We start from the raw sequence: 11,026 nt of genomic DNA, 5'->3' as shown, positions 1-11,026 counted from the left end.
ACCAACTTTTCTAATAGCAAATAAACACAAGAAAGTTTGGAAAGTGATTTTTCAAAAACTATTTTCTAGAAAACAAACACAAGAAAGTTTGGAAAGTGTTTTCTTGGAAACCATTTTCCAAAAAACAAACACAACTAAAAAGGAAAGCACTTTCCTGAAAACCAAGCCAAATTTTTCTTTAACTAAAAAATATTTTTTATTGATCAGAAATTATTTTCCGTTGACAGGAAAGTGTTTTTTATTGACTGAAAAATGTTCTTCGTTGACCAACTTTTCTAATAGCAAATAAACACAGAAAAGTTTAGAAAAATAATTTTTTTAAAATTATTTTCCAGGAAACAAACATGGCTATAGTTACATTTACACATTGAAACTTCGAAAATAGAAATCCCTTCCCTCGGGAAAAACAAATATCTAATTTTAAATTATTATATTGATAATTAAAAAGATTTGCTTATCTTCTTCATTTTTAAAGTTTTAATTCTTAGACTAAAGAGAATTTATGATTTGTTTAATGCACTAGGTTGATATGGAATATATATATTCTTAAGTTCGTTTGAAAAAACTTAATCTTAGTTAGTATTTATTTAGTATATTTTAAAAAAATATTTTTAATTAAAAATATATCATAATAATTATATTTTTTCAAGTAAAAAACATTAAAAAAAACTATATCACAAAAACCAACACTCTCTTCAAACCTAATTTGAACTTGATTTTTTTTTTCTTTTAACTTAATTAGTTTTAATATTTTTTGGATCGTGTTGGTATTTTAATGTTAAAAATAAATTTTTAAAAATAAACTATTATCACAACACTAATTACTATCTTCAACTATACGAAGAATAATCTTTCTGTCTAAAAGAAAGAAAAAAACATGGTCTAATATTTATAAATCATTTGATATTTGATGATGTAATAATAATAATTTTAAAATATATTTTATTTAAAAAATATATTAAAATAATATTTTTAAAAAACCTATTTTTAACTTCATTATATTAAAACAACCAAAAAATATATTAAAAATATAATTTCAAACCAAAAATATTTAAATTAAATATAAAGCTAAAAAGTACGTGGAAAATACTGCTTCCCCATATCTATTACAACTGTAAATTATAATAATAATTTATAATTTTTTTTCCTTTTATTTTGACCTTTTTTTTTCATTTGGTTGTTCATATAGGTTTATAAGGAATTAAAACTAATAATTTATTTTAATTCATCTTATATATATATATCACAATATAAAAATATATTTTAATATCAGGTTAGTATTAAAAAAATATCAATGTATTGTGGTATAGTCTTTTTTTAAAAACCATTTTATTAAGTAAAAAATTATTTTTAAAAAAGTTATTAAACTTTGTGAAGTCAATGATCCGGTTTGTAAGTTTAGCAAGGTAATTATGATTGCCTTAGTTTGTGGCGAGGTATCATTATTTTCTTTCTAATTAAACTCGATTATGTGATTATCTATTTTTATTTTTATAATATAGTTAAAAAAGTATTCTTGAAAAACATATATTATAATTTTTTTGAAAGTCCATGACCTGTTAATAGGCATGACAAATTTAATTTTTGTTCTTCTTCTTTTATTTTTTTTAAATTTAATTTTTAATTTTATTATTTGATATTGAATTGTTTAAAAATTAAGTTTCATAGTTTATTTTATTTTGTTTTATATAAAGTTATAATAGTGTTTTTAAAAGTATTAATATTGGCTTGATGCTTGATTTTGCATTCATTTTTTTTCCTTATTATATAGTGAAATAAAAAACAGTTTAGAAAAAAAACAAGTTATTAATCTCAATGGAGTTCATTATCTAATTTGTGAATTTGATGTGTTGACTTAGGTTACCCAATTCACGAGTTTAACGAGTTTTTTTTATCAAACTTAATATGTTTTTATTTTTTATTTTTTGGTCTTTTATTTTTTCTAATTATTTTTTTATTTTGTTCTTTTTTAATATTTTATTGATTGAAAAATAAAATTTATGACTTATTTTTTGTATTTTTATAAAGTTATCATGATTTCAAATAAATATTTTTTCAAAGTTGATGCTCAATTTTAAAAGCATTCAATATTATCATGAAATTAAATAAAAATATTTATAAAAAAAATTATAAAACTCATTAAGTTTATGATCAGGTTGTAGGGTAACCAGATCAATCCAATTTGACATTGTCTCAATATAAAAATTTATTATCTTGAATTTTTTTTAAAAATTATGTTATATTTTTATTAATTATCCAAGTTATTTTTTATTTAATTTAAATTACATATTGATTAATTCAAGATTTGAGTTAGAAAATAAACTAAGATAACTTTTAAAATCAATTTTTTAATTGAATTTAATAATACTATAAAAAGAATTTCTGTATTCTTAATAATTTTTAGGGTGTCCATTTTTTTTAAGGTGTTTGAATGTACATTTTTTTTTTAAGGTGTTAGATCCACGTTCCCCTCTACTACGGTACAAAAAGAGAGGTCCATTTCTGCAATCCAACAAACCATCTAAGCCCATATTTGCAAACGAAACTTTCAATAAAGACAGTCTGAAACACGTACAAGTGAGTTTGGTGAAGTGTTTCTCTGCTCTCTCTCTTGCAATTTCCTCTTCCTTTCCTTTCCTCTTTCTTACTTCTCTTCCTCAACATTCGTTTATCATCATAAAAACCACAACTTTTGATTACAAAACAGAGAAACCAATAAAAAAGATATGGCTTCTGATTCATGGGTTTCTCGCTTCGCAACTTCTTCAAGAAGATATCAGACTCGATCTGGTTTGTTTAGTATCTTTCACTACTTTTATAATGTTCGTAGTTTTATAATAAATGTTGTGTGAAAGTGGTATTTTTTGTTGGGCTTGTCGCGTTAGATCTGCATGAAGAGACTGAAGCAGAAGAGGATTTGAAAGCTGAGTATTTGTGTCCGTTTTGTGCTGAGGATTTTGATGTTGTTGGTCTCTTTTGCCACATCGATGAAGACCATCCTGTTGAAGCCAAAAATGGGGTATCATATTTTTATCATTTGCTCTGTTTTTTTTTTTAAAAAAGTTTTCAACTTCTTTTGATGGATGTCGATTAAAAAGTTTAGTTCTTTAGTGTTAAACTATGAAGGGTTTTAGTTATATTTATGGGGTTAGTCCTTTAGTGTTAAATTGTGATTTTGGAAAAGGGGTTTTAGTTAAATTTACGGGTTTTGATTTTTAATGAGATTATTTGGTTAACTGTGAACTTGTCGCCTTGTTTTTGAGGACTTTATTTGTATCCTAGAGTACAAATTGGTCTCTTTTTTGTTTAACACAATATTAGGTGCACTTTCTTAGATACGTGTTGCTTGAAGACTGCTACTGAGATGATGTCTGAATTGTTTGTTTTCAGGTGTGTCCAGTTTGTGCTAAAAGGGTGGGGATGGACATTGTTAGTCACATTACTGGGCAGCATGGGAACTTCTTTAAGATATCCTTTTATATCAAATTTGACTTAGTCACATTCAACGTTTTGGTTCAGAATTTTTGTATAATCTGGTTGTGTGTATGTGCAAGCGAACATGCATATTTTGGTGGTTCGAATGTTAATGGCAAGTGAATTAGGTTTTGTTGGTAGTTGAAAATCTTTCTAATGAAACTCTTGAGGTTCAAAGGAAATTTTCAACATCTTTGGGGGGGGGGGGGATCATGGGTCACTTATCATGTTGGTACTTCTTTCATTTGCTTCCTGGGTTAGTGCTTCAACTTTGTTTCGAAAGCAGTCTTTTTTTGCGCTTTTATTCTTTTGAGTTGAGCAATCTAATCACATATCTATGACACCCTTGAGTTTATGCCCCTATTTATTTTATTTGTTTTTTAGTTTTTCTGTATGGTCACAGTAATCCATTGAGTTCCTTGACTGGAGATTACGTTCAGCGTAAGAGAAGATTGCGAAAGGGGGGAGCTAACTCAGCATTTTCTATATTGAGAAAAGAACTGCGAGAAGGAAGCTTACAATCCCTTCTTGGTGGATCTTCATGCTTTGTTTCTTCCTCCAATACAGAGCCTGATCCATTGCTTTCACCTTTCATATTTAATCCACCTGGTTTTGATGAAGCGCTGAATTCAAAACCTCTTTCTTCTGTTGAAGCAAGCTCAGTGAAGGGGAGTACCACTGAGGAGTTTCTACAAAGGTATGATTACTCACATCCTTTTCCCATTGAAGTCACTGCATTTGATCTTAATTTATTAAAAGAAGCTTCTGTATTTTGGCCCCCAAGATATGAACTAAAGGTCTGCTTGTTTTTCTTGGTAAATCAGCTTGAATTTGTTAGCTGCTTCCCTGATAATTGTATTCCTTTCCCTTTAATAAGTGGAATCTATCCTGGTAACAAGATAAAAAATAAGATTGACTATTGCGAATCTGCCTGGTTCCTATCACTGTGATGTTACTATTCTCTTAATGAATGTATAGTGTAAGGACATCTTCAAACACTAATAGGTAATGATGTATGGTGTTTGATGTTTTAGGATCAGTATGCAATTTGTATAGTTGTATAATATTGGTGCTTTTTGGTTGGTTTAGATTCAGAAGATTGGTCTCCTCTGTTCTTGAACAATTGAAGGTAAGGATGGAACTTTTGTAGAGTTGATGCCATGAAAAATCTTCTCTGGATGAATAGGTAATGAATTGTGGAGTTTGAGGTTTACTGACAGCCTAGAATTTGTGTCGACTATGTTTTAGGATCCTATACTCTGTTATTATGGTCAAAGAAGATTGAATCCAAAGTTATTGAAGCTTGTATGGAACTGTTTCCATAGTTTGAGCAAGAAACTTGCACTGTTAATGATCCTTTAGTCATTACCGTACATGATATTCACCAATTTAGTGTTGTTGGAGAAGATTATCACTCTGTCAGCAAGGTAGTTAAATGGAATAAATGCAACTTGAACCACGTAACCTGCACTTCATCAGCTACTTCTCCCCTTTGAGGCTTTCTAGCGTTGCCGGTATGTTGTGGAATTTTTCCTTTTTCAAGATTTCTAACATCAGTTTAGTGCCAACAGGGAAGTCCAACAGCCACATCTATCAGACAAGGACCAAGAGGAGAAATCCCGGAAATCAGAGTTTGTCCAAGGACTGTTGCTTTCAACCATTCTTGATGATGAGTTATGAGTGTGGGCGGTAATTGTGATGGATTGTTAATATAATGTTAGGAGTACGAGCAAAGTGAAGAGGAAAGCTGTTCAATTTGTGACACATGTTTGTATTAGATAGGTCCCATGAACTATTATGTGCAACTATTTGTATTTACAGCTCATGTGCATAATGGAAAAAATAAAGTTATAAGCCTACCTCTATACCTTATTTGCTTTGCTTTTCGCACAAATAATATTAGCTTATGTATACGCAACTGATGCACCATTTTTCTTCCCAGAGTAAATTGTTTGGTCAGTGGAACTGTACATGACATCTTGAATCCCATTTCGAGGTCACCATTTTTTGTTTTTGGTTCGACTGGTGTGTTGCAGACCGGACTAAATTTTCTGTTAGCAATCATTTTCAGCGGTCAGGAGAACTTAATTCCTGGTACTCTTTTTTTTTTTTTATTTAAATGATCCAACCTTGTTTATCTGCATATTCAATTCCTATTTTTCCACCTCACGATTTATCAAACTGCAGGTTTCCTTGACACGAGTGTCCCATGGAGATCTTCACTGTCTCCCCGCCATTCCTTGTTATGTTCTGTGCATATGGTTAAAATAAGTGGTTATGTCAAAATGATTGGTGCCCATTTGTCTACCCAAACACTGTAAAATGCAAAATGCCAACACCTTCAGAATCCCATCCAAAACCTCTACTTGCTTGTACAGGATTCCATTCGTTTCATGTTCACGCGTCTCTAGCACCATCATCCATCTATTGTGCCATTTCTCCTTTCGGCAAATAGCAACTTGTAAACAAGGTTTTCCTTCTTCCTAGACGGTTATAGAAAAAGAAAAGAAGAGCAAGGGCAATGAAAACTCAAGGGCTGTTTAACGACCAGTGGTGGTATCTTATGTTTTTAAAAACAAAACAAAAGCAAACTAGTTTTTGTAAAAACAGAAATGAAACGAACGAATAGCAAAGGCTACTTAAGTTGCCTCTTTCTGTCTGACAAAATGACAATAGCTGTTTTCGACATCAGTTGACCTATAGAAGCATTTTCTTTTGCAGTTATATACACTAGACGAGGGAGTTCACACCTTCAGACCAGCAAGAGAATCTTTGGTTGAAGGAACACAGCATATGTTAGATCATATTTCAGAAACTGCTCCTACAAAACGTGTATTGAACATTCTACCTCAGAAACAACCATATACAAAAGTCAGTAGTTTTTATAGGACAACGTCATTAAACAGTAGCAAAAACAAAAGCTTTCAGGCCTGGAAAACTGTCCATAAGATCAAAACACCATTTATGATCATTAGGCTCCTAATCTGCAACTCCTCACGTTAAAGCCCAAGCACCAAGATAATTATCGGAAAACTCCTTCAAGCGCATGCAAAAGGTTGCGAACAAGCAAAAAGTGGATCATTCTTGGACTTCGTCAAGATGTGCTGGCATAGCCAGGACATGACACTAGTCTGACAATCCTGAAGAAATACCACTCCATACAACATCAAAATAATGAAGGATATTTAGTATGCGCTGAAAATGGGGCTCTTACAGGACTGAAGGTGCCAGTTCTCTTTAATAACTCATTTATAAAGGAAACCTTTTCACCTTGGGCTTGTGTTGTGGGAAACAAAGAACCTATAGTCAGGATGATTAACTTTCAAAAGCCTAAGCCAGTTATCAGCAGCTCTTAGCAATGAACTGGCCTTTGGGCATTCATAGACTCCACTGGGATTCCAAAATGAAACTTTGAACTTATAGGAAGCAAGCCCAAATGTAGGCAAAGGTAGCTTGAGGGACATGTCAGAACGGTGAAGCTCCCTAACAGTAGAGCCGTGAAGTTGCACCCTCTCACTGCTTTGACCTGTCCCAACAAAAAAGCAACAAACACATAAAACTGCAGGCAGATATAAAAGCCCACCATGGATATACAAGCATGCAAGTAAAGAGATGTACTTTGAATGGATGTTGACAGAGAATGATAGGTTAGAAAGCAGGCATCCAGGTTCTGCAGTGTAGGACCCATGGGTATCCTATATATGGGATACCAAGCCACAGAAATCCAACTTGAGGGTGATAGATCACAGCTCCTAAATGTCTTGAGTTCTGGAAACTGAGATGCAAGAACCAAAATCTGCAGGGATGCAAGACTACTGATAACAAGGGGAAAACATAAACAAGGAAAAAAAAACTGCAAGCTCAAAATTTTAAGCCAATTAAAGACAATGAACCTGCCTGGTCAGCCAAAGGTTGACGTGTAAATGGTGAAGCATGCTCCATGTATTCAAAAACACACCGACCTGGTGGATTGGAAATCTCACATTCATCACTAGATGAACCCCTGAAGGGTTTATTTCTCAGAGAGAGTCTATTCAAACTCTTAATATTTGCATCTGTAACATTAAGCTGGTTCCAGGGCTGCCAAACACCATTGTTTGCTACTCTCTCTGCTCCATAGTCACTGCTACCATCACTACACGTGTCCCTGGATGACTCCGTATCACTCTCCTCTCCAGGTCTTCTGTCAGAAGATGAAAGCAATGACAATGTAATGCAACAAGCATAATAGCCAACTGATAGGTAAAGCTAAATAATTTCAAACATCTAGACTGTTCACTTTACTTTATCATTCTTTCCATTGGAAGGACTACCAAAACTTGCTGCACTGCATAGGGCCAAGTACCAAAAGTAACAATCTAGCAGTACAATTTAAAATGGAAGTAGCGTGTCAGAACAGCTGGAAAATTCCTTTTTGCAGCAGCACAACATATTCAAGAAAATTATACTGTTACATTCAGTCACACTTCCTATCTGGACCACTGAGAAACTTTTCATCATTATTAAACATAATAGTTTCAGAAAGCAAACGCACCAGGAGGCAGTAAATGTACCTGTCTGGAACACACTCAAGAAACTAGGAACACGCAATCAAACTAACACAGAAATTCATACGGATAAAACTTATTCCTCCTCTTCCAACAGTCCTGCATAGTATTTCTGTGACAGTAAACCGAGTAACAGTACATGGCCTAGCCATTTCAATGACCGATTACCTCTTGAAAGGTTAAATTTGGCATTTTCTGGAAAAAGTATAGCAAGAATAAACTGTGAATTATTCAAGTAACCACTGCTACCAGGAAACTAGTGGCTCAAAATTCTCCACACAGTATTAACAATCATTTCTAGTCTTGCACTTGCAGCCACAAGGAAGCAGTTTTGGCCTCCCAGATGCGGTATTAAACTGACCATGTTTGCATTAAGGGTTTTAAAGGTAGCGGCAACACCAAAAGATGATCATTTAAACCTTAGATAATTCACTGGCGGGTGGCCCCAATAGACTTTGGATCCAACATGACAATGGAATATGGGCACAAGATATTACATCACACAGCCCTAGGATGCAGAATTTGCTTCTATTTTTTTTAAGAAAATAGTCATTTTGTTTCTCAGAAAGTTGTTAAGAAAAGACACCTAGCAAAAAGGCAGGCAAAACAATCAACTAAGAAATAAAGGTTTAAAACCCACTCATCAATTAGAGCTGTAACACAAACTGAACTCATGTCACCCAAATAAATAGCCTCCTAATTCTCTTCATCTATCACAGTCCATGATCCATCTATCTATAATAGAAAGCACAAGGAGGAACTGACTGTGATATGGACCTAACCTAAGAATGTAATACACTGAAAATAAAAAAAAATTACAGAAAACAAATAAGAAACCATAACTTCCATACCCAATAAAACCAAGTTTGTAGAATTTGGCACTTTTTCTTAATTGGAATAATGACTTTGCGATTTCGACAAAACAGTCATCCATACAATGGCATATCCATCGAACTCTATATATTAAAAGGACAAACTAACATCATCAAATGCCAGATATCCATAGAAGCGTATTGACAGCACTAGTAGTTTAAATCATCTAAAATGCAGATCTTCACCAAGAATACTACAAACCAATCACTGCCTTGATATAAAGTCGATTCCATACCTTTCAGTGTGTCCAAACCATAAACCAAAAAAATAAAACAAAATTGAAACTAAGTCAGAAAATAAATCAGTTACCTAAACTTGATGCATACAATTTGAATTTAAGATCACAATATTGCAGGGTGGTCATACATCCTAAGTTCACATCAATAAATCCATCAAAACCATGCCAATATAGTTATTGGAACTGGGCACATTAATAAAATGAAAAATATAACCAAATACAAAGCCGAGAGAATGGCTCACCTCAGCCTTAGGGAGGGTTGTGACGGATCTAAATATAGTTGAATGCCAGACAAATAGGGAACATAATACTGCACAACAGTCTCGCTCCCATTCAAAAGAAGAGGAACACCTGCCCCGTATGCACTCCACTCCTTAAAAGATTCCCATAAATCCCCAAGCACAAAATAGAAGTTCTGGTGATGCTGCACTTCACATGTTCTCCATTCTCTAACACTTGTCTATACAACCCACAAACACCACCATTAAAAGAACATGCACATCTTACTAAAAAGCAAAGACATTCAACTCATTTTCAATCTAAAGCAAACTCAATAACAGCGAAAACAATTTTCCCAAAGATTCATCTAAAATCAAAACCATAACAATTATTACTTGGAAACAAAATTAAACATTTTCAACAATTGTTTCTAGATTAATAAACTGAATTATAAACCCTAAACCTTTAGAATTTAAGACCTTCAATCAATAAAAACACCAATAAAACAACACATGTCATTAAACAAACAACATAGTAAATCAAATTGAAAAAAAAGCTAATTAATTGTCCAATGAAGTCATTTATAATGAAGATCCTGATTAATTATCGATGATTCCGTTCAAAATTAAAAAGTGTCAAAAATCATTGGCTTGATTAATTAACTCAATTCATAACCCTACATTATCCCAATTTAATTAACTAATAAAAACCCTAATCTAATCCATTAAATTAGTAATGTTCTTCACAATTTAAAACCTTAAACAAATATTAAGGCAAATTAAGCCGCAACATAAATAAAAAACCCACACAGCAAAAAGCATAAAAACCTAAACTTTATTACAAAAAAACGAAAAATCAACAAAAACCCAAAAAAGTCTCATTAATTACCTTGGGCAGAAACTGAGCAGGTACAACTGGAGTAGTATACTCCAAGAATCGATCCAAATTCGTTGAGTTACTCTCGGGCCCAACCCGGCCTGAGACAGAACAATTTGACCCGCATTGATCGGATTCCTTCCTCTTCTCAATCTCCACTGTTGAATTCTTCGAGATCGATGGCTTCTGCTGCTGCTGCTGCTTCAGTTGCTGTAATTGTTGTTGTTTTCGGATCCCGGGTGAAACATAGAACCGATTCTCTCCACGGTTTCGAGCAATTGAAACACCACCGGAGCCTGACATTGTATGAAATTGAAAACAAAAGAAAAAACAAAGAAAGCTTTTGGGGTTTTTATGTTTTAGAAACGAAGTTGAGTTAGATTATTATTGCTTGTGTGCTTTTTTTTGCTTCAGATTTTAATTTGAGTGTGTGTGACTGTTAAAGAGGCAAATCAATATGAGAGGGGGGAGAGAGGGACGAGAAGTCTCGAGAGAATTTTTTTTTTCTTTTCTTTTCTTTTTTACGTGTTGGTCTAGGGGTGTCGTATAATAAATTACAGCATGCTTTTTTAAATAGTTTTTTATTTGAAAATATAATAAAATATATTTTTTAATTTTTTATATAGCATTTCAAAATTATTAAAAATAATAAAAATAATTAATAATTTAATAGTTTTTCAAGTCAAATTATTTTTAAAAAATATCTAAAAATAACAGTAAAAACTGTAACAAACATCCTTTTAATATTCATAAAATCTACCATACGAATACTATCATGTACATCTCAATTAAAAAGCAA

The 11,026-nt window shown here is 32.6% G+C and overlaps 2 protein-coding genes across 3 annotated transcripts; one reads left to right on the top strand and one right to left on the bottom strand.

The window, feature by feature from the left end:
• Positions 1 to 2,578: 2,578 nt before the first annotated feature.
• LOC105141018 (protein DEHYDRATION-INDUCED 19 homolog 4-like) lies at positions 2,579 to 5,341 on the top strand. Its single transcript, XM_011048082.1, has 5 exons — positions 2,579 to 2,790; positions 2,886 to 3,019; positions 3,391 to 3,468; positions 3,909 to 4,171; positions 5,046 to 5,341. The coding sequence occupies exons 1-5, from the start codon at positions 2,727 to 2,729 to the stop codon at positions 5,152 to 5,154; spliced, it is 648 nt and encodes a 215-aa protein (XP_011046384.1). The 5' UTR covers positions 2,579 to 2,726; the 3' UTR covers positions 5,155 to 5,341.
• Positions 5,342 to 6,246: 905 nt separating this feature from the next.
• Positions 6,247 to 10,758, bottom strand: LOC105141017 (uncharacterized). 2 transcript variants are annotated; one of them, XM_011048080.1, is made up of 5 exons: positions 10,240 to 10,758; positions 9,375 to 9,592; positions 7,372 to 7,657; positions 7,093 to 7,270; positions 6,247 to 7,000 (listed from the first exon to the last, which is right to left on the bottom strand). In XM_011048080.1, the coding sequence occupies exons 1-5, from the start codon at positions 10,528 to 10,530 to the stop codon at positions 6,741 to 6,743; spliced, it is 1,233 nt and encodes a 410-aa protein (XP_011046382.1). In that variant the 5' UTR covers positions 10,531 to 10,758; the 3' UTR covers positions 6,247 to 6,740. The 2 variants fall into 2 exon arrangements, with proteins under 2 accessions (XP_011046382.1, XP_011046383.1); XM_011048081.1 differs by having other exon boundaries at positions 7,372 to 7,654.
• Between the last annotated feature and the right edge of the window lie 268 nt (positions 10,759 to 11,026).

Source organism: Populus euphratica, unplaced genomic scaffold (genome assembly GCF_000495115.2).
Source record: "Populus euphratica unplaced genomic scaffold, PopEup_1.0 scaffold131.1, whole genome shotgun sequence".
NCBI lineage: Eukaryota > Viridiplantae > Streptophyta > Magnoliopsida > Malpighiales > Salicaceae > Populus > Populus euphratica.
This window is presented reverse-complemented; position numbering and strand designations above follow the sequence as displayed.

Coding starts and splice junctions, on each gene's coding strand:
- LOC105141018 (XM_011048082.1), top strand. CDS start 2,727: ATGGCTTCTGATTCATGGGTTTCTCGCTTCGCAACTTCTTCAAGAAGA. Junction 3,020..3,390: donor CTGTTGAAGCCAAAAATGGG/GTATCATATTTT, acceptor GTTTGTTTTCAG/GTGTGTCCAGTTTGTGCTAA. Junction 4,172..5,045: donor ACTGAGGAGTTTCTACAAAG/GTATGATTACTC, acceptor TAGTGCCAACAG/GGAAGTCCAACAGCCACATC.
- LOC105141017 (XM_011048080.1), bottom strand. CDS start 10,530: ATGTCAGGCTCCGGTGGTGTTTCAATTGCTCGAAACCGTGGAGAGAAT. Junction 9,593..10,239: donor CTGCTCAGTTTCTGCCCAAG/GTAATTAATGAG, acceptor TGGGTTGTATAG/ACAAGTGTTAGAGAATGGAG. Junction 7,271..7,371: donor GTCAACCTTTGGCTGACCAG/GCAGGTTCATTG, acceptor GCATCCCTGCAG/ATTTTGGTTCTTGCATCTCA.